Source organism: Drosophila tropicalis, unplaced genomic scaffold (assembly GCF_018151085.1).
Source record: "Drosophila tropicalis isolate 14030-0801.00 unplaced genomic scaffold, ASM1815108v1 contig_158, whole genome shotgun sequence".
Lineage (NCBI taxonomy): Eukaryota > Metazoa > Arthropoda > Insecta > Diptera > Drosophilidae > Drosophila > Drosophila tropicalis.
In genome coordinates, this window is record NW_027172602.1 from 7,485,715 (window position 1) to 7,513,302 (window position 27,588).

At 41.3% G+C, this 27,588-nt stretch overlaps 1 protein-coding gene across 1 annotated transcript; it reads left to right on the plus strand.

The window, feature by feature from the left end:
• Positions 1-26,393: 26,393 nt before the first annotated feature.
• Positions 26,394-27,369, plus strand: LOC137586970 (uncharacterized). Its single transcript, XM_068303184.1, has one exon. It carries the CDS (start codon positions 26,538-26,540, stop codon positions 27,249-27,251), a length of 714 nt encoding a protein of 237 aa, XP_068159285.1. The 5' UTR covers positions 26,394-26,537; the 3' UTR covers positions 27,252-27,369.
• Positions 27,370-27,588: the final 219 nt, after the last annotated feature.

Sequence of the window (27,588 nt, forward strand, 5' to 3'; positions counted from 1 at the left end):
TATAACATTTTCAACATGGAAAACTTCAGAAAGTGTTCTTTTTTGATGCTTTAAAACATATATCCAAAGGACTCTGATTCATTTTGAAATTTGTAGTTGATTTGGTTTCGAATAGTTTTTCGTTTTTAAGTTTGCTTTTGAGTCAGTCAAAAGCAAACACAAGTAAGGCTAAAATTCGAATGGTAAATTTAAAATATTCAATCAAGTTTTGGAACAACCACAGAAAACAAAGAATGTTTCAATTGATTTCTAAACTTTAACATTATGAGAATATTAAATGAAGGAAATCAATTGATTCTTCTTACTTAAACAATAAGTTTTCAAAACTAGTTCGTTGACTAGTTAAAACACTAGTTTGCAAGTCTGTAAAGGGTTTAAAGACTAGTATAAAGACTGCGACTAAGACTTGTTGAAAGACTGGAAATGAATTAGAACTTTTATGGCGATTCCCAACCTTCGAAATATCAAGACTTTGTCAGAACTTTCCAGGCATTTGTTTCATTTAATTCCAATGACTATTTTTAGTTAATATCTAAAACTTTTATTCTATTTTATTGAAGAATCGCTTACAAGAAAGATTTTGGTGTGTATCTTAGGGAGGGATCAGTATCGGCTAAGATCTCTGACATAAGCAGTGTTGGTTAATGACTTGTTATGATGTGCCAGTGTTGCACAGCATTTGTTTGGCAATTAATAACGATTCGTGTTTTTTTTTTGTTGCATTTTCTTTCCTTGTTGCCAAATCTGGATCCCACTTGGTGCGCATTATTCATTCTCCATTTACAAGAGCGGAGGACCCTCATCTCCACCAATATCCCTCTCTGTCTAGGGGTCTCCTCTCTCTGCCTCATAATGGTTGTTGGCCCAGCAAGAGGCTGGCACTACGAGTGCGATTTGGTTTGTGGCTTGCATAAAGTACAAGCAAGAGGAGGACAAGGACGAGGAGAAACAAACAGAAGAAAAAGGATGGGAGACATTTGTTCGTGCAGCGACTAATTCAAGAGTGCGTGCGTGTGTGTGTGTGTGGCCGTAAGGGTGAAACTTTTACAGTTCGAGCTCACACAGAGAGATTCTTTTCTGATGATAAATTAATTTATTATGGTCGAATTGGAAGCACTCCACTGGCTACCAATGTAAATGCGATGCCAAACGAATGCGAATACGGATGCGGATGCGCATGAAGCAGCCATACGAGAACGAAACACACACACACACACACACAAACACATACATACATATCTATATATATCTGTTGTACGTCCGTTCATTCATTTATCCCGTACATATTTCAACCCCATCGTTGAAGAACAACTACAGAAATAATGAACAACACCATCTGACCACTTGAATAATTTTGAAAGTGGACGGGCAGCGGGTGGTGGTTAGTTGGGGGGGAACGGAAAACGAAGGTGGGGGATGGCAGGGCGATTGGGTTGATATTTTAATTGAAACCATGGCAATAGAATGGCGTCGTCCCAACATCCACCCAGTCGGAAACTCCTTGAATGCCAGGACCAAGCGTCAGGCAGCGTCCAGGGAACATGCAAATAGAACTCATGCGCGAAAATTCCCCATAGGCAAGTGTGTCTGAGTGTGTGTGTGTATTTTGGGGGGGGACGTTGCCTGGGGTCCGGTCAGCTCCCTGGACGAGCACGTATGTACATACATGTGGGAATGGAGATCGCTGTTGCCTGTTGAGAAAGACTTTGGCATTGTAATCAAAAATAAAACTTTAGCTGCGTTTTTATCAGAACAATAAAAAGGCGCAAATAAAATGGCAGACACCGTGCACCGTGGCTCTCACTCTCAGTCTCCCTCCACTCTTCCTCCGTCCGTCTCCAACTCCAAACGCTTTCAAAGTTCGGCGCTGTCTCGGCGGATGTGTGTGGGTCAGAGCTGTGCGAGCCGGCTTTGAGGAGTAGGTGGAAATGGGGGGGCGGCACCGTGGGCGAATGCAACCCGGAAAGCAGAGAAAGTCAAAGAACAAATGTCTACGGCTCTGGCCCACCATTCCACTCAATTCCACTACGATGCGACGCGACGTCTACACGGACAGTGCAGAACATTCGTATTCTGCAAAGTTGAATCGTAACGAACTAGACTTGTGCTCGACAAAGTCCATACCCTAGATGGAGTCCACAACATAAGAGACCTTGAGCTAAAGCTGAAGATGAGCATCACGAAGATTCTCTTCATCAGAACTCACTCAAGTCTCGATCATGGAGACTCTTACTCTTTACCTCTGTCCCTTAAGGATCAGAATGAATAAAATAAAGATTAATCAGAAATCGGGTATGAGAATGTGAAATAGCTGCAAAGAGGACCAAAAACCTGGAACACCCCAGCCAGAGATCCACCTAAAGGTGCCGAATACACACATGTTTATATGTTTTTGTGTATGTGTGAGTGTGTGGCTGTGTGGGTGTGCACGTCCTGATGCTTGGATATCGTGCTCTAGAGACCAAATGGAAACTTAAGCCTTTCTTTTGTACCAGCTAAGGACTCTCATACTGTCCATGAACCTTATAGAGCGACAGAGAAACAGAAAGAGAGAGAGAGAGAGGGAGATAAAGAAAGAAAAAAGAGAACGGGATAGGAGCGTGAGAGAGAAAGAACGACCAAGAGCTAACGGTCGAGGTCCCTTTCAATACATCCTTTTTAGCGCGCGAGGCGAATTTTGTCTGTGTATGTGCGTGGTTGCAAAATAGCGTTGTGTGTGGAGTGCAAGTGCACTGTCCTTACATTGTTTTCACCCGCATCCTTCTGCCCACACCCACAAACCCCCCACACACACATGAGGACGCACGGCAGGACACACGGTATGCTCGCTCGCGCACTCGCTGGTTCGTTAATAAGAGCCCCAAAGCTCCAAATCCCTTTCCCGCAGCAGTCTCCTGTGTCCCGGTGTCCTGGTGTCTTGGTGTCCTAGGCTAACTCAGCTCCGCTGTCCAGAGAGCACATGCGATACATAAAAAGAGTGGAAACGAAAAATAAAAATAATGAATAAAAGAATCATTAAGCCGGCGAATGTGTGCAACGCGCCAACAACGACAACGGCTACGACCACGACTACGGCAACTAACCTGGCTAAATCTACACTGAGCAAAACTTTTGACACCTTTATAATGTGGAGACTTTATAATTGATTTCTGATATATAAAGACGATTTATTCAATACCTTTATCTTCTAATAAGAAACTTATCTCTTACTTCCTAGAATACCTTCGGGAAGCTTTTGAAAACTTGTCCGAAACTTTGACTAAAGCAAATCTATAGTTCTGTCATATTTAGGCCGATTTTTTTGGGTTTATATATAGTCTTGAATATTTGTAAAGTTGAGTGAATCTAAAGTTGAAACATTATAAACATAGATTTCCGATAAATTTTAGAAACTTTGATAATAATCCGCAACTGTATATCATTTCTTCGAGTGTGTGTGTGTGTGTGTGTTCGACTATCGGTGTGAGTGTGGGACAGGACATTATGGTGGGGTCTGCTGTTGCTGCATGGCTGACATTCAATGACTTCTCTAACTTTTCAGTGGGTTGTTTGTATTCTTTTCTATATTTTTATTCATTCTCTATCTCGCTCTCTCAGTCACTCTCTCTCCCTTTCTGTCTTATTCATTCTTGTTTCTCCATTTATATGTATTATATATTTGGGTATGTGTTTTTTTGTGTGTGTGTGTGCAAGGTGTGCAGAGTCCTGTTTGTTGTTCTTGTTGTTTTTTGGACGTTGCGAATGAAATGCTAAACCCTCCCCCCTCACACTCCACCCTCCTCTACACTTTTCACTTACTTCCCCCTCCCCAAATGACAACGATTTGTGTGTGCTTCGCTTATTTGGAAAATCCATTTGTCCACCTTGCTCAAAGAACCAACTTCATGTTGTGCTCCTCCCGCTGTCCGTCCGTTGCCCACTTCATCAACGACTTTTGTCCCCCTCCTCACGCTCCCCTTTTAAAAGCGAGACAGAGACACGTTTATAGACAATTTTTGTTTCTGTTCTTTTCGAAATTCAAATAATTCATGCGTGAGTTGTGTTATCAGAGTTTCTCTTAACAAAATTTCCAGGACTTGTAATGGATCATAGAATGAAATTTACAAAGGCTTAGAGAAATCTACTTGAAGGATATACATATATATTCAATTTTTACTTAGTTGATCTATCAAGAAATGAAACATATGAAATTATGATAAAAGTTGGCCGTGTTGTAACTTGTGACCTCTGACCTGAAGAGATCTGGATATGGACCATTTAGCAATTAGAAGTTGACAATTTTTTGCCGTTAAGAAACAGTTTTGGCCTTTTTTTTTTGTCAATTTCATTTACCCTTTGCTTTCGTTGGAATTTTTGTATTTTTTTCTGTTGTTTTTTAATTAAATGTATTTAAATTTAGTGTAATTCCAAACATGCTGTCATTTTGATGGGCTTGGAGCTTATGTTGAGGAAGTGAATGTGTCCTGTGTGTGTTCCATGTGCATAGCAACACGTCGTTGTTGTATGCCAGAATTCAGAGAGGTGATGAGTTCATCTCTAATCACATACATTTTTCTCTAATTAAATTCCATGACCCCTTCCAGGCATACATACAGAGCTCAGTCAACTCTGATTTGAGGCAAAACGAAAGAGAGACAGGAAAAAAAAAAGGATGCTGACAAAGCTCATTAACTTCCCCCCCTTTTAGAGGTGACTATTGAAAGGTCAACAATTCAGTCAAACAAAAACCAAATGAATTAGACAAAAAAAAAACCCTTTCAAATTGTTGTGAAAAGGGCGAGTTTGTTATCCTGGTCAATTCAATGGGATGTTCACCAACAACAGCATCATCAGAGAGTGATCTACAGCATCCTGTGGATCAACAAGGTTAATTGCTATGACCCTCACACACACACACACACACACATATATATACAGACACAAACCCATTGACCAAAGAGCAGGATCTGTTTTTATGCTGATGCTGGGGCAAACAGCATCAAAAATTTGCCCTTTTTTGCGACCCAAAAAGTGTCGAGGACATCCCTCTAATCTAACCCCTCTTTCCCAGAGAGAACTCTCTGTCTCTCTGTGTGTTTGTATGGACCAGTATGAAAACCGGTTACCACTTCCCTCTCATTGCTAGTCCGTCTGGCTTTTTGCCTAATGTCACACTATTTATTAGCCCGAAGATTAATAAATTTATTTGGTCACCGTCTTAATGAAATCACCAACACATAAACCAAACCATGTGTCTCTCTCTCTCTCCTCTATGTGTGTGTGCCCTGATGGGATGGGTAGATGGGGAAGGGGGGGGAGGGACTTGCCCCATGTGCATGTGTCGCTGTGTTTGTGTTTGTGTTTCTGACGCAATCGCATTGCCGAAGCTTTGTGCCGCCGGTGGCAGGCGGGCAAATACAAGTTGCCAATTTGCCTTTTTGAATTTACGCACAGCTAAAAGTATCCTTTCGGTAACCACAAATATTTACCCAGCTCAAGGCTCGAAGGTCCTGCGGTTTCTGCCTCCCAGCCAGTCAGCCAGCCAGCCAGCCAGCCAACTAACCAACCAACCAAGTTTGGCCGATGCCATCTCGTGGTTGTCCTGTTTGAGTCCCCCACACCCGTCTTCCCCAAACAATCCCTCATGTATACCCTGGAGCCACTTCGTCTGGCTGAAAATCTGTCGGACCATCATTTTCAATCTCTCAAACCCAAAAATGCCCTCGACCAGAACTTAATTTTTCCAACTTGGACCAATACTCATATTTACACCATATGCATACACCGAACATAGAGAGAGAGAGAGAGAGACTATGTGGCATGTGCGTGTGTGTGTGGTGTGTGTGTCTGTGGAAAGGACTTTTGAAACGAGATTAAAAACGGTAAATTCCTGCAAAGGGTTCTTTCCTGACCCGCCTGCCTGCCAACCATCCTTTTACTTTGGCTAAGAGTAATGAATGCGGTTTCTGCCCAAAGTCAAATTTTAGAAAGTGTTTTATTTGACTAGGTTTTTCTAAGCAAGAGTGGGCCAAAAAGAGGACCGGACCGGGGAGCAGATGAGCTTGAGCCCAAACCCAAATCCAATACCCCCAAACGCAACCATCTCTCCCAGACCCATGCGACTCACATACATATGCACAATTTGCATATACACATACATACATACATATGTACATATGTACATGGGTATGTATTATATCTAACAATAAGTTGTACATTTACTCTCAGAATTGTGTGAATTAATTGTAAAAAAGTATATATATGTAAGTTTTGTAACTTCATATGGTCAACTAATGAGTATACTCACACAAAGAGGTGACAACTCTGCATAATTGAAGAAGAACCAGCAGTTTTTAGTGGCTTTTCGTTAATGTTTATAGTAAATCAGCTTAATTCAAGAAAGGGAGAGAGCGAGAGACACTCGAAGAAGGCACATTCGTCCGTTTGTGTAGTTTGGTTACATTTGATTCAATATATTGACAGATTCTACATACTTTAAGGAACAACATTCCCCCATTTATAGGTTAAACAGATCTGTTTACATTTAAAAACATTCGTCAAAGCTTTCGAATAGACCAAGCAGGTCGATCCTCGTTAGATGAGTTGTCCAAGCATTTAGGAAACTCAACAACCAGGTTCGGGTTTTCAACTCCATGCTGGGATATGAAACTATCGTTTTTGGTCATGTCTATTAACCCGACCGACCCATCACAGAACTCAATTGATAAGTTGAGAATAAAGATTAAAACTCCTTTTATATGCCAATTTCATAGAAGATTGAGCCATAACTCTCCGTTCCGACCAATATCTGAAACAGAATCATAGTGAAATTGAGCCCGAAACAAACTTCAGTTTGATTATTGATTGTACTGACCGCATAATCAACTAAATAGTAAATAAAAAATATCAACATTGAAACATTTTGTAGATGATTTACGATTCATTTCAGATGGGTTGGTCCGACGGCTTAGAGGAGGCGATTCGACAACAGGCAGCACACGTACATGCCACAAGCTGCTAGGTCCTGCTAGCTCCTAAGGGCTACGACAAGGTCGCGAGTGCTAACCTTTAATCTCTGCGTGCGTGCCTGCCAGCCAGAGTCCTAACATAGACTCCTGCCCAGGAGTAGAGGCAGCAGCAGCAGACGGCAGTGGAAACAGCAGCTGAACGGGCTGTCGGGACTGACGAGGCCGATCCGAAAACGTGAAATGTTTTAAAACAATTTCGCTTCCTGGTCGGCCATCATAGCGATAACATAAACCATCTCGGTGGACTCTATACACAAATTTTGCACCTCACCCCGTTTGGTAATGCCAATGACCATTCTCTGCGATTTGAATTAAAAACAAGTTTAATTCATGAGGGTTGCAAGAAACGGGCAAAGGGAATGGGAATGGTAATGGTAATGGGAACGGGAACGGGACAGGAAGAGCCAAGCATCAAATGTCCTGGATTTCAAAAAGCTGAAGCTCAACAAATTACCAAAGGCCACGCTAACATTTTGTATGACCGACCAACGGCCATCATTTCGGACATTCAGAAACAATTCGATCCGAGACCAAGACCAAGACCATCCCATCCAACCCCTGGCCATGGCCCTCTGTGTGTAAATATTTTGAGGCACGCGTGTGTTCCCTGCTCTCATTAAAAATTAAAGCTGCAACTAAATCAACCCTCTAAATGACACACAACGGAACAGAACTAGACCGGATGGTATCGGAAGGGACGGGACGGGCGGCTCAAATGGCATCCAACTTCCACTTTCCACTGTCCACTGTCAAACCAATTCCATGTAAACAAAATGAAGAAAACTTTAAGCACCTAAAACTAAACATTACAATCTTATTATTTTGTTTAATTAAAATTTTTTCTTCTCTTCCATTTGCATTCGAAAATCTTTGTTTTTAAACCTTTTAAACCTCATTAGAACTGTCAATTTCTCAATGGTTAAAACTCATAATCATCATCATTATCCACACCAAGAGACGACAAACATGTTGAGATACGAATCGGATGAGGTCAATCTGTGTTATCACCTCTTTAGCCACTTCTGTTACCACTTCCAAATGACACTTTTCAAGTTGAAATCGGACATGAATAGGACAAATCTCCTACTGGAAGACATCTCTCTAAAGCAACGTTGGATTAGCCATATCCTTAGCAGCTGCCTGAGCCTATTAAAGGATGTTTGATCACTAAAAAGTTGATTCTTGATTCTTACTTTTACGTAACTGCAACTCTGGCAAATTTTAAGCGATATTTGAAAGTAATATCTCATTTTAAACTCAATTGAAAGAATGAAGTTTGTCTTAAAAAGTAGAGAATAGTCTTGAATGCTCAGAAACCATTCTCGCTGAGACCGGGAAAGTGTCCCCCAGTATCGCTAAATGGCTCTATCATCCCACATTGCGATTCGGTGAAGTATTTGGGATCAACGACTTACCTGGAAGCAGCATATCAGGGCGAAGCAAAAACAGCTAAAAGAAAAGACCAGGAAAATGTACTGGTTACTCGGACCTCGATCTCAGTTAAGCCAGCAAATCAAACATAGAAATACTGCAGAGATATCAGTCCATGACATTCAGATCAATAAGAGGCGCTTGCCGATATATGTATGACCAACGCAGATATCCATAAAGATCTCCAAATATCCACAGTCATAGACGAGGTAAAATTTCATACAAGTAGGTAGATATGTATATCAATAGCCTACATGACCATGAAAACACTTTGGCATTAAGTCTATTAGATGACTCTGTCACCACAAGACGTCTAAAAAGAACTCATGTTCTGGTACCTACCAACTCAATCCATATATTTACATTTAAATAACTACCTAGTTATTTAAATGTAAATATATGGATTGAGTTATCTAGAGCTTAAACCATCCGGCTATTATTACTTATATTTAGTTGATTTGTTTATTGCCTAGTTCTACGGGTCTTCCGGATACAATCCTAATCCGTTTGACGAAGAACAGGACATGTTTTTGTAGCTATATTAAAAGGGAAATTGCTTCATTTACAGCGTCTTCAAAGAGTTCATGCGAAATGCTTGAAAACGGTGAAAGCTGAGATTAAAACATTTTCGATTCATAATTTGAATACAATTACCAACAATTCACAGAAAAAATTATTTCATTGAGTTACTTGGGAGCCGAGTACTTCCAACATTCACATAGTTGTTGATGAATTATTTCGCGCACCTTCTGACAATGCACTTATAATTTAATAACATAAAGAGTTTCATCAAAAGTTTCATTAAGAGTTTCATTCTGACTTTTTCATGTGATCAAATTAATTATAAATATATTGAAATAGTTATAGAATGTCCCTCAATATCCTTCAAGAGACAGCTCTTAGCTCGCCTGAGTAATCTCATTAGATTGTTATAATCCATATTAATGCTAGTTCCGATAACCGAACCTAAAAAATTGAGAAAATGTCTTGGATAGATTCTATTAATAAGAAAATTAAGTTTATCCATTAGCCAAAGACGAAGAAATGGGCAGTTGGGTGGTCGTTTGAATTAGCTGGGGATGAACAATATGAGCATCAACTTCCATTTAAATGCGCACACCAACACACACACACACACACACATAAATAGAATACGCAGACGTTTCGTAATGGCGTCGGTGGGTGGATTTACTTTTGGCCGGCGGCAGTAACCAAAAGTCCGGTGGTGTTTACTTGCCGCCAGCAATAACCCTTTTTGCTTTCAAGAACGCTCTATGTGTTTGTGTGTGTGTGTGTGCTGGTCACCCACTCTCACAAATGCTGGACCTAGTGCGCCTGCTTGTCCGCCATCAGACAGTCAGGCAGCCAACACAATTCTATCTACCATGCCACATTAAAAGATTCCTGACCATTTGAAAGCGAATTTAACCTTTTGTTTTTACTCTCCCATGTGGCGAATGTATCTCTGTGTTTGTGCGTGTGTGTGTGTGCATGTGCCGAGGCCATGCTTGATTCCTTTGTATTTTGCATGTGTCCTGGGCTCTTGTTCGCATGGGCTTTGCTTTGGCTTCTAATTGTTGTTCTTGTCGTTGTCACCCGAATTCCTCTTATTCTCACGTGTGCCCACATATGTATATACAGACTGTGTGTGTGTGTGTGTTTGTGAGAATGTCTGTGTATTTGTCTATTGGGTGTAAATTAATTTAAATACGAATCCATATTGGCATGGGACTTGTGCTTGCCAGCCATTCTCCCTCCCTGCTTGTGGATGAAAAGTATTCTAAACAAATCACAAACAGATACTCTCAGTATTCATTGTTTTAGGTCTAGACAACATTTTTAACATTTCTCCCTCTCCCCACCTACTTTTCCACCCAGTTTTTACTTTCATCATCATCCTCATCATCATCAGTCTCAAGCCAATATCAGGAAATCATTTTTCAAAGAAGCAATAGAAACAGAGCCCCAAAAAGTAGGCAACATAATTATTAAAAATGTTTAATCTAATTTATTTTTACCCTTTTTTATGACTTTTTCTATTAATTATCTATCTATATTAACTTAGAACTAAGTATTTTAAGTGAATACTTCTGTTGATTGCATTCTAAACTGTGTTTTCTTTTCAAATAAAGGATCCTAATGCCAAGTACGATCAATTCAGGATTTTCAGTAGAGGCAACTGCCAAGATGAAACAAATTTCAAGAGAGATAGAAAAAACTTTTAGTTCTCGGCCTAAAAATGTGCATAAGAAAGAATCTCTATCTTTTCTTCAAATATAATTTGAAAGGACAACGCTTTTGACTAGGATCACAAACTATTCTTCTACATTCTTGGGTTTCCGTCAGTCAGGTCTGTCTGTCTAACTACTAATTGGAACCTTTGTACAACATAAGATTGACGCATAGACAGATAATGTAACAGAAGATCAGTATTCCTTTCTTTAGCTGAATCTCAAGGATATCTCAAAAGGATATAGAAAACTGGCGGCATTACCCTTTTCAATTACCGGGAATATAGTTTTTTCTATAGAAACACTCACCAAAACATAATTTACTACATATGTACTTGTACTTGTACTTCTTAGTTGTACGTATTTAGCTTTCCATTTATGTATTTCTATCCTATTTATGTTTATAAGTATAAATAATTACTTAATCTGTAGTTTAAAATCATTTTAACTACTTGTTACTGTCTGATATGACAAGTTTTTCCTCAATATACAATGGCCAACATTTTGCTGTAACCACATTCAGGACTAACACATGATAATGATGCCAAAGATGCAAATGCAGGAAAGAGTCAATCTTTGCTTTTCTACATTATAAACAATCTAGAAAACAACAAAGGTTTTCTCATAAACTTAGATCAATGTCTGTTTTCTAAATAGGACGTATTTGAAAAGGATTCTACTAGAAGAATATAGATATGAGGATAAGGAGTTTAGATAATCTAAAATCTTCCTATCAGGTACGCGAAACTGACTAACTTGACATTCAAATTTATCCAGAATAGAGAAAAAGTCCTTGATAATTGTTGAGCTACCCGCAGGCCTTTACAAAGATGTCAATGGTTAAAAAGTTATTGGTATTATTAATTTTAAGCCCAAGTCACGATATCAAGGGACGAAGTTGTAATTGTTGATAAGTAATAGTTGTAATTTAAGTCTATAAAAACTTAAAGAATCGTAGTGGTCGATAACAACTACAGGACAACTCCCTGGAATTCCAGTTAGAGGGGGATAACATATAAGATTTTAAAATCCTAATCCTGAATCAATTTCCCCTGACTCAATTTCCCCTCTTATATGGCAAACTTCTTATGGAAGTGGATATGCCCATTGCAATGAATCGTATAGGGGATCCTGTAGAATTTGAATTAATATTACCCAAGTGAATTTGGTCTCCCTTTGCTATACCCATGCGTACATATAGTCATCTCTTTCTGGCTGATGGAAAGAACCTACTCGCTACGGGGGGATGTTTAGATGCGAAAATAAAGATCGTTAGCCACCCTTAACACGATATCACAGGCCCACACGATTGGTTCAAATGGATTCTGATCAGATCGGGGAGTTAACTATTCCATGACCTTTTCGCTTGGGCCACGTGTCATCAATATTCTGGGACGACACTGTTGGCCAAAAGGCAGCAAAATGAAATGGCAGATGTGAAGCGGATTGCCGATCGATGTCAGTTGCTGGGATTCCTTGAACCGACTACATGGGCCCCTACAGTCGATCGACGATCGGTAGTGAAAATGAAAACAAAAGTAAAAGATTTATCCAAGAAGTGTAAGCTAAAAGTGCCAATCGACCTCTATAACCTTAACGAGTGCAGTTTGTTAATCAATTTGAACTCGTCTCGGCTCTGAAGATCAGGACCGTAAGGAATGGTGATCTCTGGCATTGCGGCCCAAGATGTACGTCTCGAGATCATCAACCCCTTTCGATAAGAAACTAGTTTTCGACCAGGAAGACCAATGGTCAAACCGACAAACGACTCGAGAACACCCAAGAGTCGGGGGGGTTAAATGGCAAGGACACCAATTAGGCGGCTTCAGTGTTTCTTCCCAAGCATTTTCCTTCATTTCCCGAGAGGAAAATGCAAATGATTGATATCCCTTTTACTTTCATATTCAAGGACAATGTAAAAAAGTGCACACAAAATGAAATCAAGGGTAAAATTAATCATGTTTGTCCGTCAAAACTTTTCTTCGCCCTATTCCCGTTTCCTTTGGCTTCGGCATGTGGCCAGGGGCAAGGGCCACGGGCCGCGGGGCATCGGAGGTGGTATTAAATTTCCACATCCCACAACGGAGACAGACGTGGCCGGACATGTTGCCGGAGCTGGATCGTAACGTATCGTTGTTGTTATTGGTTTTTTATAAGCCATAAAAAGGCATAAAAATTGCAAATTTACCGCACTGTCCATTTGCCAGATGGGCCCAATTGACGTCTGCCGTATTCCCGCCGGGGGAATCTGCCTTCATTCATTCACCTTCATTCTCACTTTGTTTTTTTTTTTGAGCCCATAAACTTTTGCGAACCAATAATTGACAGATTGCAATTAGAAATTGATGCACAGGTCCATTGAGTCCAAAAAAGAAAAACGGCAAAAAGAAAAAAAGTATCAAATTTCAGCTGGAAATTTATGTTTACGGACTCACACCTTTCTACGAACAGAAGAACAAACGGGCAAAGGGAGGGGGAAAGGGGGGAGGCCAGAGCTGAAAACATATTTGATAAGGCCTAGACCTGAGTAGGGTAAGTTGGACAATTGGAACAATCTATATGCGAGTCGAGGAGGAACTCGTTCCTAAGAGCATTGGCAAGTCGTTTATACCCCAAGTTTAGTGGCCCCGCCCCCTCACCATGCACTCCACGACCATTATCGTATACAGAAACACACACGACACGTGGTGGACATGGACAAGGACTATTTAAATAAACACGTCCGCCACACACACACACACACACACAGAGAGAGAGAGAGAGGAAAAAGAAAGAAAGAAAAGGATAAAGGTGGAAGGCCACATTCGTTCGTCCGTCAAACGAACGACGACCGACATCAAAAGGCGAAATGGAAAAAAAAAACACAGAGAAATTTCTTGTTGCCGCAAAAAAGCTTTAACATTGGCCATAAAATACACAGTCCTTACCCTTCCCTTGCCACGCTTCTAATAGAAACCCTCTCCACCTTCGCACACACACACACACACATGCAAATGCATATCCCTTTTTCGGTGAGTAGGACATTTGGATCCCTCGTCCACAACGAAAAGTGACCGACGAAATCGTAAAAATGTAAGATGAAAACGAGCTCAAGAATAAAAACACATTAGATACAAGCAAATATCCCTTATACACACACACGCGAGTACACACACATACAAACAAATTTATCTCCATTTGACCCTCTTCAAAGTGCTTTTTATAGTCATTTAGTGTTTTGGCCCTCCCGTCAAGTACTTTTATTATACACGTATAAATCCAATTCGGCATTTTGGTGGAGCCACAGCAACGACCGCCCCACATGTGTATGTGAGTGTGTGTGTCTCCTAGTGTGCGTGTGTGTGTGTGTGTGTCCAAGGATACCCACGAGAGATTGGCAGAAAAGGTAAAACGTAAAGCGAGTTACAAGAGTCCAACTAATGAAACGGAACCAAGTGAGAGAGCGAATGCGCTGCTGGAGATGGAGCAGGAGCAGAAGGAGTGTTTGCCTAGCTTCTGGTCCGCAGAGTCCTTGGACCGTGGTACCAAAAGGACCACAAAACACATGCATATAGAATGGGGCCACAAACAACAGGCAACAGACAACAGAAAACAGACTAACCGAAACAAAACTCGTTGTCAAAACTACACCCAAGAAGCCGCCCCCCATTCCCACCCACCTTGTGTGTGTGTGTGTGTGTGTCCCTTTTTAAAATTTTAAGACATGTAAATGTAAAAGGTCCTGCAGCGTCCTGTGTTGCCCTCTTCTGGCCTGTGTCCTGCGTCCTATGTCCTGTCCCTTTCCGTTACGTTTCCACCCCACCAAGAAAACCAACAAAAACCGTCCAAGTGGGTCCAAAGTCCGTTTTCTTCTTCTTTTTTTGCCTCTGAATGTGTATCACTCGACTCGATCTATGGATGTGTGTATGGGATGTGAGGGAGTGGGGGGGATGGGGGGAGGGGGGGAATGGGGTGTGTTTTTCAGTTTATAGCCTTGTTATGGGCTTGGGAGGCAACATACATATATACATATACATATACATATGTGCGTGTCCTGTCCGGTCCAAGGAGAGAACGAAAACCGAAAAATGTCTGCAAATGTTGTTTTCCTTTGAGTTGTTATTATTTTCAATATTTTTTTTCTCCCATTCCCTGTGTGAGTGTGCGTGTGTGTGTGTGTGTGTTTGTTGTTTCTTTCGTTTTTTTGTCGATATATTTGTTTGTTTGTTTGTTTTTTTTTTCACCCTCCCCACCCTCCTCATCTTTAGCCTTCGTCCTTTTGCCACATTTCATTTCATTTACTTTCTTTGCGTTTCGATGTTTGGCAATGTTTTTTAGATTTCTTATAAAGTTAAATATGAAATTTAGTAAATTATATAAGAAATTAAATTGTATTCTGTTTTTAAAACAATTGATCATTAAAGTCCTTTCAGCTAAGGAAAATTATTGGTCTTAACTTTTGGATCATTTCAAACGATTCCAACAAGGATTATGCGATCTGAATGGGAATTTTGATTTGTGCCGGATCTGGGGAGCTGTGAAAAGGGGGGAATATTTGCTCCTGAAAGTAGGCAACAAGCAGACGAAGCATTCGATTATTGAAACATTCTTCTTCCACTTTCGTTTTTCTTTCATGATAGAAAAATTCATTCTAAATTGTATGCTTTTATCTGTGAATATTATTAGTTTAGTTATTTACTAACTCTTTACATACTCATACACAGAAAACTGATCCCATTAACTAACTTTAAGTCCTTAAGCCTTGGGTCCTAAAGAGAGCACAATTTTGAGGTATTTTAACTAATAAGCGATTCCATGGAATTGGCTATGAAAGTTATGGGTCCTTTTTAGATTCTTTAAACTTACTAAGATAATGATTTGTTCTTCGAAATCGGCAGATGGTAGACATATAAATAAATGATTCGCAAGGATCTATGTAGAAAGAGTAAGCATGATTAAAGGACATGCATGTTTAGTGGAAATATGCATAGATAACAGTCCTTGGACTGCTCTAGTCCAATCCTAATCTACTTCTAGTTACTTCTACTTAATTTCCAGTGATTTGCAAAGGAAACTGACCATTGTGTGTATTTTGATTAAGGATTCTCTGTAATGCGAATATATTTGCTATCTGTTTGCTTTACCAACCATTGTATGTAGGTTTAATTCAGCTCACCCCACCCCACTCCAACCCAATTGTTCTCTCTAATTTACTGCCCATTGAGTTACGTTTGGATTGCGGTGAACGCCTCGCAAATGAAAAACAAAAAGGGAAAAACTAAAAAGAAAAGTTTTTTTTTGAACAAATGCGAAAAACTGCGCCAGTAACTGTGTGAGCTCGGTATGTGTGTGTGTGTGTGTGTGTCAGACGGACAACGGGATATCAATCCGCAGAAACATGCCCTTTCACACCGCGTCGTTATCAGGATTCCCCCTTCCCCCATGCCCTTGCCTCTGGCTCTCTCCCTCTCGTCAATGGCAACACATTAGATCATAAATAAAATTAGAGCGCCGGCCTCGCGGCTCAGACTCAGACTCAGATGCAGACGCAGGACGCAGGACTCTGGGTTTTTGTTTTTGCCTCTTGGCTGTCCATTAGGAGCGCATCAATATCGATATCTATCAGATACGCCTGGTGTGTGTGTGTGTGCTGCCTGAATGGGTTGTGTGTAATATTGATTAAATTGGTAAAACTTTTTCTCTCTCTCTCTCCCTCTCTCTCTGTGTATATCTCTTTCTCTTGCGTTTCCCTTTTTTTTAAATTACTGTAAAATTTCGCACACTCACCCAAAAGCAGGAGCAGGAGCAGAAGCGGGAGCAGGAGTGGTGGCTGTTCGTATGTCCGTGTCACCCTTTCGTCCTCTGCCTCTCTGCTAGTGGTGCTGCTGCTGCTAATAATATTGACACAAAGGATACTTTGCTGGTCGCGCACTCCATACAAAAGGTATGAAAAGAGGATGAAATTCAGGAGGAACGGCTTTGATCGGTGAAGTCAATTGTAACATATCGAATTGTTCGCATTGATAGATTTTGATTTATTTGCAGTTATTTATAGGCCTTACCACTGTGCGTCTGTCTGTCTGTCTGCCTCTCTATGTGTGTGTGACTGGATGACTCGACGCAACTCGATGCGATTCAGTTCTTTTGCCTACTTCAGTTGCGACATTAGATTATCCGTTCTTATCCTCGATTTTTGGTTTTTACCCTTTTAGTCACACACACACAAACACACACACGCACACACAGAACAGATGCAGCAAAGAGAAAAGAGAAAAAATAATATATAAAAGTTTAAGCAAAGGATCTCCATCAAGGTGGTCGCTGGCATTTTGCATTTTCATATTTTCCTTATCCTAATGCGAGGTCGGTTCCAAGTTTTCTATCCATCTATCTTTCTCTATCTCTCTCTCTGTCTCTATCTCTAAACTATATCTCCGTTGTTCTATATCCTTCTTTGCGTTTAAATTTTGTTTCACATTCATCAAGATGTATCGAAAGCGACAAATATGTCTCTTAAGTACAGTAAGACACCGCTTTAGACAACACCATTATCTTTGTTTTTGGCCAAGTGATTTTGCAATTTGCATTAGAACCCCGAAAGTTTATATTTGGACCCTCTCTGACTCAGTTCGTCACTGTCCACGATTGTACTCCTCAAGGACATGCAGGATATGTTGAAAGAGCTATGCTCGATTCCAAGACAATGTATTACTACAATTTGCTGACAGCTTAAGGACTCGTAGAGTTAGAAAAGTTTCCTTTAGCCGCGGGAATGTAAGTCCTTATAAACTTTACAAACACACCTCGAAACTGTGTGCATTCTGTCTTCGACTAATTGAAAATGCACATGCCGTGCCCTCATAGGGTGCGGTATCTGAGAGATACATTTCCTTCTGGTTTTTTATTCTCTCCTTTGCTGCAGTCCTACATACATATCTATCTGTGTTTGCGTATGTGCGTGTGTGTGTGTGTGTGTGTGTGTGTGCATCTTTGTGGCTTTTCATTCTTTTGGATGTTGCTGTGGCTGTTGCTGACTGCCCCCACATACACGCATTCTTATATCCATCTTCTCTTCTGTGTGTGTGTGTGTGTGCTTATTGCATATCCTTAAGGTAATCACATTCACAATATAATAAAACCATGTGGTGGTAACGTTTGTATGTGTGTGAGTGTGTGTGTGTACCTTTACCAGCCGCTGGCCAGGCGACTCATCCTGGTCTGCTCTCTTCTGTTCTCTTCTGGCCTGGTCTGGTCGGCTGTTTGGGCTTACAAATACACTCCCAGCTCCCCCGTAGATCTTTTAGCAAAGTCTTCGAGTCCTTGAAGTTCCTGGAGCTTGGGATAGCGCTCGCCGTTGGGTTGCCTTGGCCGTATCTTGATTTTGTATTTCACATTTTTACATTTTTGCCTTTCGTTTATTTATTTTTTGTGGAAAACTTTTTTGGTATCCAGATACAAGTCCCTTGGGCAGCATTTACCACCCCATTCACACACCACACACACACGTTAAAAATTCTTCAAGTTGATGTTTCTGTTGGTTTTGCGTCTTCTCCAAAATGGACATATGGCCATTGGCCCACACACACCACACACACACACAACCATCGCACCCATATTTATCAGTGTTGCCCAAAACAAGGAAGAAAAAAAGGAAAGGAAAGGAATGGAAAGGAAAACCTTAAACAATTTCAGCAACGGCTTGCGAATAGACTGTAAATTGGGAAATTAATGGCCCCGTTATAACTTCAAGTATTGTCTTGTTTGAAGGGTTTCCCTTTCACTTCCACTTCCACGAAGGACTGGTGGATGGGGGCTGGAGTGGAGAACTCCTGGAGAAGAGTTTCGGCCTTGCGGCTTCGATTTCATGTTAAATTTATGACCATGTCAAAAGGTTTACCCAAATCGCATCTGCACTAAAAGACAATTTTTAAGGTTGCAAAAATATATTGCCTGTCCTATAATTAAAAACACGCACAAATCGGCGAAAAGGGGTGGACTTTAGCTATACCCTATAGCAATTAGTTTGATACTTACAAAAACGCAAAACCAAAAGAAAAACAAGGACTTCCTTTAAATTGGACTGATATCCTGGAAAAGCTACATATTCCGATCAAATCGAGGTCTCTCCTAAAAAAGCAGCTGAAAAAGTTAATCAGTTTTATTTTCATCAGCCAAGTTTGGCTAATGAACTTCAGAATTCCAGTGGCCATAACATAATTTCAATGCTAGAACCAATTGAGAATCATAACAAATTGAAGCGAAAAGAGATGGACAAACCTTAAAAGAGCAAATAAGCAGCAGATTACAAGGATAAGGATAGATAAAGGGAATATTTATTATCCAAGTTGATAGCCAATAGCCCAAAATGTTTCATGTGAGAGTTCAAGAGTCTATCTATATATCCTTTAACTACAACTACTATCCAAAATAAGAGTAGTGAGTCCGATCCTTTCCTTGACCCTAGAGTCAATAGTCAATTCTTATCTTATCCGTTTTGATGTCCGATCAGGTTATGACCCTTTAAGGAGATTTGTGACGTGCGATTGTCTAGCAATCCCTTTTAACTCATTTGGGCTCAGTTGTCCAGGCATTCAACTGAAATCCTTGAGTGCATGAATCCATGAATCCAAAGATCCCCCAAGGACCATTTTGCCATAATTAATAAGAGCAAATACTCATTTAGGCAAAAATCCATTTGCCATACCCTTACGACTCGCTGTCTGTCTGTATCTCTGTCTGACTGTCTGTTTGTCTGTCTGCCAACATCTTTTATGGTTACTGTACGGAAAAATGGACATAGTTTTTAGTGTTTTTAATATCTTAACGAGTGACAACCACCCGAAAAGTCAAAGACTCTGCGCATGTGTGTGTGTGTGAGTGTGTGAGTGTGTTTGCAATGAAAGATACTATCACATGAGCATTCTCCCCCGTTATTGCCAAATTGGCAAAATTCTATGGCATTGTTGTCCTTGTTTGGCTGACCCCTCCACCCAAAAGAAGCTTCTGCTGTTTTTATTGTCCACAAGGAAATCTCTGGACCACTTGCTCCACATTCTGCCCATTCTCTCTCTTTCTCTCCTGCTCTCTGTGGCTCTATCGCAAATGTGAAATGATGCTAATTCATATTCAAATGAATGCGAAATAAACCCCAATCACAATTATTATGAGACATGTTAAATGGACCAAAAGTCCTGAGTACCAACAATAACAAGGACCCATATGTGAATAGATGGACCCAGGCAAAAGGATACACTCACACGAACACACAGACAGACAGAGAAACAGACAGTTAAAAGGACAGACATATGAGAGTAAATGCAATGCGCGCATGTCCCAATGCCGTTTGGACAACATCGGACACGAAGTGGACCGGGACAGACCCCAGGCTATGGTCATGGAATAGCGCATGGAAAGGGGCATCGTTATGGACATGGGACATGGCCATTGTGCGTGACCAAGTGCGTCTTTAAATTTTCAAATGAAAAATAATTAAAACTGAAATTCTTTGATTTTAAAAACTTTATAAACTAGAACATTGGAATCGAGTATAATCAATAGTCTATACTTGTTAATTAGAACTTTGGCTCTTCCAGTGCCGAATCAAGGCAGTGGGGGGGCCAGAATCAACAAGCTTATATGGAGGGAATGTTTGCAAAATCGAACTAAAATCTTGACCAAAATTCTTATTTGATTTGACTTTATCCTCGTGCAATGGCATATCTCGTGAATTCCTAGAATCCTGGTCTTCTGCCCCAAGGATTCAGTTAAACGAATTCTTACGATTCTCTCTTTTTGGCTCTTTAGTTCTCTGATATTGAGAATATTACTTGTATTCTTCTTTTGGTTGGTTCTCTGATTTGGACAAGTCCTCCCGATCTCCCTTTAGGATGGCCTTCCTCCCTCCTTCTTCCTTGCTTTCTTTCATCCTTTAATTACTAGCCTGAATATATTTTCTATGCAAATGTTGATTATTATCATTGTTTCCATTATTTGAACCTAAAACCACAAAAAATAATTGTGCAGAAATTGTCAGTTGGCTTGAACAGAAAACAAAAACAAATAACAAATAAAGCGAATACACATGAATGCCAATGCGAGAGATGCGGAAAGTATTCATGTTTATTCACAGGATATGTGGAAAATAAAAAGTGCTGTGTCATTTCTTGATATTTTGAGTGTTGTTATTAAGCATTTGAAATATCATATCATAATGCGGGATGGAGGGGAGGACGACGCGTCGTTGACTGGGGGTGTGGGTGGAAGTGGAGGCAATGTTTGGCGTTAGACGCCACTCATATGTGTCTCTCTGTGTATGTGTGTGTTTGCATCGACTGTGCTCTGTTTGTGTGATATCCATTAGCTTATATTAAAATCATTTTTTTTTTTAGCTTCCACTTTTTTTTGTGTATTTTTTTTTTTTGCAGACTGAATGGCGCTTTCTGTGTGAACTAACCAAGAATCGGTGTTCCCGGCACCGCATCACACTTTATCCTCCTCCTTCACTCCGCCACTTTTTATCCTTGGACTGACAACAGACAGCACACACACACACACTCAGACACAACAGACATACAAACAAGGAGCCAACAATCACGCACTCATACACCAACTGAGATGAATGGGTTCGGGTCCATTTTTGCGAATAGTAAAGGGGAATGGGCCACAGCCACAGCCAGAGCCAAAGCCAAAGCCAAAGCCGGGCACAAATGTGCAGAGTTGAGTTGGTCGTCGTCGTCGTCTTCGTCGACGTCGCATTGTTTAATGAAAGTTCTTTCCAAAAACTTTCTAACGCAGGCCGCTTATGGGCTCCGGTTGCTAGCCCGGGTGTGAGTTTGGGTACGGGTCCGCATTTGGGTCTCTTTCGGTGTGTGTGTGTGTGTGTGTGCCTTGGGACATTGGCCGCACGTATGCAAATGTGTTCTAGGTGGGTGGGTGGTTGGTGGGTTGCTTGGGAGTTATACGTGTGGTGTCAGACGGCAGTTGACAGCATGTTTATTTGTTTTTGCCTTGGTCCATGCGGCGACCCGCATACCTCTCCACTGCACCCCCACCACCCCCTCTTCCCACTGATGACTATGCGACCACGCCTACATTGCCGACTTCCCTTCCGGTTTGGGGCAACTGTTTTTTTGTTTATATAGTTTCTGTCCAGCAGACAAAATGAAAATGAATTCACTATTCAAGAATACATTGTCCAATTCACAAGTTGCAAACTTTAATTTCAATTTCGGCTTATACCCCATTCCCCAAATCTGATCGGTTTCCAGATGATCTTCTCAACAAGATCGAATAGGTCATATATGATCGGGAAATGAGCTCATTTATGTTCATTTTAATCAGCAAACTGACTCAAAGAGACTCACATATGATTGCAATTGCTTGTTTGTTCATATAAGCAGGGTTTGGATTAGTTAGATCTGATTAGAAATTTCTGATCAAACTTGTCTCTTGTCTCACTCTTCACTCGATCACTGACTGATTCGTTTCTATCTTGAGTTATTCACTGCTTCAATCATTCACTCACTAATTCATTTACTCTGTCGTTTCTTCTATCGTTTATTTTCTAACACCTTTTGGTTAATTGATGAAATCGTTATCTTAAGGAAACCTCCTACACCCAAAGATTTGCCAAAAAGGTCAGAAAACAAACAAACAAACAAACATGGTGAATAAAAGAAAGAGTTTGTATTTGGGGAAATATATATGCAAACTAATCGACCATATAAATAATGGACAGTTAACCTCGGAAACTAGAAACCTTCTCCCACAACCAAAGTGGAAAAATGGAAGGAACAAAAAAACAAACACTCAATCATGGTCAAATCTTGACAAAAGTATTTACTCCCATGCCCCGGAATTATGTTTATCCACATGCATATTTTATGAATCTAATGGCCATGGAAGATGGGCACATATCAGGTAAGAGAGCCGCACACACACACACACACATGGGGCAAACTTATTTCAAATGCTAAATCGTTCGAATCCTTTTGCCCTGACACACTTGAGCGCACAGAACGCAAGGATCCCAAGGAGCAGGGAGCTTACGCTCAATAGCACAAGGACAACTGCAACTGGACGGAGGTCTATGCTGCCCGTTGCCCCATTCCCGTTTCCCGTTTGCCGATGCCCGATGCCCGATGCCCGATGCCCGATGCTATCCATCATCACACAATCACAAAATGAAAGAGTATCATGGAGCCCACACACACAGACACACACACCACACGCACACACACTCATACGAACACAAACACGTAGCATTCTAAGGGCATAAAACGTACTTATCAGCTTTTCCCTGAAGCCCAGGCGAAACAGAAACTGAACAGAGTTGAACTGCTTAAAATACCAAAACCAAAATCTCGAATGTCCATTAGCATACGACAAAGTCCCAGTCTGCCAGTCTGCCCGGTCTGCCAGGTCTACCTCCCCTCTCTTTCTCTCCTCTGGAGTCTCTCTAGGTCGTCTTTTCTTTTGCCCACCCACAAAGATGGTCGGGTTACGAGCTAGCCTAACCCTTTGCACCATTCTCTTTCTCTTTTTCATTCTTTCTGCCTCACTCTGTGAATCCCCAATTCAACACACTCTCAGACACACACACACACACACACACACGGTTTGGTCCAAAATCCATACCATCTGCTACACCTTACACCTAACAATCCAATTCAGAGCCAACAATATGCTTCAGCCGGGCAAAAACTTCAAGGCGACGACCGAATGAGAGAATGAAGAACGATGGACGAGGCAGGAGGATTGCAATGCATGTGAACGTGATGCTCGGAACCTGTTACCCCGCGCCATTGTCCACCCACCACCACCACCAGCGCCACGTCTCTTCTTGATTCGCAGCCCGCAACCCTCGAACATCTTTCTCAACATTTCAAATTTAAATTTAACCTTTTGTCTTAATATGGCACAAGGCAAGCCTGAGCACGGGGCATCATAAAAACATCGTCAAGTCACAAAAAGGATAAAGCTTTTGGACCCAGGATATACACGCACGTATCTGGCCATTGTGATGGCACTTGAACACAGGGCTTAAGTCCGTCCGTCCTCTGTCGTCCATCGTGTATTATTGAAGGACGCAACTAATTTTCGGATTTGCCCACAGACCCGAAACGGGTTAGAGAATGGCAATCGGAATGGGTTAGGTTGGGTCAGGTTGGCTAAGGGGTTGGGGGGCTGGCGTTTGGAAATTAAAGGTGTGCAAATGATGACAACGAAACGAGAAGAAGAAGAGGGTCAAGTTTCGCTTAAACTAACTAGAAATGACAGTTATAAAATCCAATTCGATTTCTTTCATTGGAGCCAAGTGTTTAGTTGGGCCTACCTAAAATAGTTACTATACAAGCTGATTATGGCCAATTTATACAGTTATTTGAACACACACACACACACACACACACTGAAAGAGACAAGGAAAATTTGGTATTTCAGCGGGTGCCTTTGGTAAGGATTGATTGTGGATTGTGGGCTGGATGGGCTGAGATGGGATGGAATGGAATGGGTTATAGCTAAGACTCTGTCAAAGGCCATTCAAGGAATTCAATTGTCTGCTGCTGCTGCTTCTGTTGGTGGGGTTGTTGTTGTTGTTGTTGGGGGTAAGGTTCCCTCTCTCTCTATCTCTCAACCTCCCTCTCTCTTCCTTTCTCTCTCTCTCTCTCTCTTTCTCGCTTTTAACTCTTGTAGTTGTAGTTCTATTTGATATCGAAGTGAATACATTTATAAATGTAATTGTATAAATGGTCCTTTGCTGCTGCTTTGCCTCGTAACCAAGTTGGAACGAGCTTGACTCCTGGCTATATAGCATAGGGTTGAAGTAATGGCCAACTGGTCGGTTGGTGGGTCGGTCGGTCGCTCCTTTTCAAAACTAACTGTGTCCGTTTGTTACATACATTTCGCCTGTAGCTTTCCCTCAAAAGCTAGCCATTAGGGGTGGACTTTTGCGGGATTCGATTCAATCGCAATAAAAAATATGGCCCTGGCCAGAACAACGTATAGCTGAGAGGGGTGACAGCAACAGCAACAGCAACAGCGAGAGCGAGACCGAAAACCAAACTGAGGTGAAATATGTACAATTTCAATCCACTTCAGCTCCAGCAGCCACTTCAATGGGCCGTCCATCACCAGAACAACCAAGCCAGAGAGTGACAGAGAGAGAGACAGAGAGTGAAAGAGAGAGCGACAGTGAGAGAGACAGTGAGAGAGGGAAAATGAACGTCCAGTTCTTAAGCGGGTGGCATGGACATTAGCCCATTCCATATAAAAAGGGTCAATGCAAAGGCAACTTGCCTCGCGAATTCAACCCCCTCTCAGCAGATTGACTTTTATATTTGCCATTTGTGTGTATTGGTGACTGTGTCTGTGTGTTTGTCTGTGTGTGTGTGTGTTTTGTCCACTATAAACATAGCCACCGCCTGCTGTTGTTGCCATTGACTGCCACCTTCCCAACCCTCAAGTGGCCATTTTGAATTTTAGAATTTCTCGTCCAAATTATTTGCCCAGCGAAAATTTTGGAATCTACTTTAATTACACTGAAAGAAATATCACAAAAATCTAAATAAAGCACCTTATTAAATAATGCAAATATTATTTTATTGAACATTTTTGATTTCCCCTTGAAAAAGGGACCCAAATAGCTGACCTAGTTCCGTTTTTTTTTTAGTTTCTTAAGAAGATCAACTAGGAGAACTTCACACGGTCTTCCAGACAAAGGCCTTCAGGAGCACTAGTTCTTGGCGTCTACTCCAACTGTAAAAACATATTATGTATTCGCCAACCAAGCCTGTCTAATAAGCCAGTCTCTTAACCACCCTGAAGAGGGATTGACAAAAAGGACAACAACATCCAAAACATCCTAATTGATGACACTTTGCCACTAGGAGGCCCACTTGACTTGATCGTTGGCCACGATTTCGACAGGCAAAAGAACAAAACAACAGCTAAAAACCGAATCCAAAAAGGAAATGTCGATGAATTGCCAAAGATAAGGTCCTTGGCAAAGTATGTGATAATTGTTCGATCAGATGCGATCCGGGGCGATCCGAGGCGATCCTTTCTCGCTGGCAGACAACCATCATATACTCGACTTGGCTTGAATCGTGACGTTTCACATTTGCATCGATCCGGGGTTAAATTTTTGCTTTTAAATATAATTTGTAAAACGCGTCGACGACGAGGACAACGAACCGTCGTTTTTTTTTTGCGCAATCATTTGGTTCTCTACCTGGGATTGGGATTGAAAATGGGTTGTTTAACCCTTTCCTTTCGCGTAAATCGAGTTAATCCCGCATACGCAATGCCATTCAGGTAATGGAAATTATCATTTTTCATTTTTTCGGTTTTGTTGTTTTTGTTCTGTTCAGTTTTATCACATCTGCAGGCCTCTGGGGTTGAGTTGAGGTTGAGGTCCTGTATGCTAAGGATCCGACAAAAGGAACGATGACGACAACGACGACGACGACCTGAAGCGAGCGTGCGAGCAAAAGATCGCGAACCATTGGGAACAATAAGCCGAAATGTCACAGCGAGAGAAGTTCCTCCAAGTTGAAGAGTCTGTCACTCCAAGTCACTAATTGAGCTTTTGTTGTGTTGTGCTCCGGAGACCGGACATGGCCAGCTAGGGAAGGGAATGTCACATGTCACCTCGAACAATCGAGCGAATCGAGAGAATGACAAGTTAGCAAGTTGGCTTTGAAAAATCCTTTGCTCGCTCGTCAACTTCACAAACGGACCGAGTTTTTTTATTCAACTCAGAGCCTTTCGGGGATGTTGACACACATACACAACAGCAAAAGCAAAAATTAAAAAAAAAAAGAGAAAAAACACAAAATCGTTTTATTAAAATTTTAGTTTCCCCAGCAAACGCAAGAAACAACCAGCAACGATGTCGAGTCCGGCCAAGCTGCGCTTTGCTCTCATCACCGAGGATGTCCTGGAGAAGCTGCGCCCCCGCGATCAGTCCGAATCCCCCGCCCAAGTTAAATCGGCTCAAATGAACGAAATCTATACGACCATAACTGCCACAGTGAGTGAGATGTTGGAGCAAAAACTGCAATCGCTCAATCTGAACAAACTAATCGAGGACAAGGTCTTGGAGCTGCTGGCCCGTCAGCCGGCAATGGCCAATCGGCCATCCGGTGATAATCCCGATAACTATGCGGCCTTCAATCAGCATTGTCATGATGATAAACTGATCCGGAAAACGCATTCGGCCAGCTCTGTACACGGATTGCGACGCCATAAGAAGCGGCGGGCAAAGAGCGGAGCCGCTACAGATACAGTGCTGGCGGACAAGCCCAAGACGAAATTGCGTAAAATGCTAACCAAATCATTGACAGTGCCCAAGTCGTCGCAAACTACAACAAAACCCGTAAACAGATCAACTCAATTAACACCACCACCAACACCACCTACAACAACAACAACCAAACAAACCACAGCCAACACTCCACAGCAACAACAACAACAACAACCACATCATCTACCAAACGAAAGAAATACCGTCGAGGAGCCATCCATATTGACCTTAGCTGCCAAATATCTACAGGAATTAGATGAATCCAGACGCAAACAACGCCAAAGTCCAGATCATTTCTAAGGACACACACACACACACACACACCACATCTTGGCATATTATTATTTATTCAAAATTCTCTAGTCATAGTTACTTGGTCCAAAATTCATTGTTAAAAAAAAAAAAAGAAATATAAGATTCAGCCAAAAAATATGAAAAAAAATCTTTAATTGGTACTTAAAATTCCCTTTCCAACACTTTTTTTTCTCAAGTTATGAGATAAGAATATGTAGGGTGGATTGGGGGGTGATGGGCGGTGGGGACAAGGAAAAGTCTCTGGGTCATATGAATATATTTATTATGCTAGTTTCCATATCTGCCACAACATTTGCCCTCGTTGCTAGTCGAATCGTCTAAT

Coding starts and splice junctions, on each gene's coding strand:
- LOC137586970 (XM_068303184.1), top strand. CDS start 26,538: ATGTCGAGTCCGGCCAAGCTGCGCTTTGCTCTCATCACCGAGGATGTC.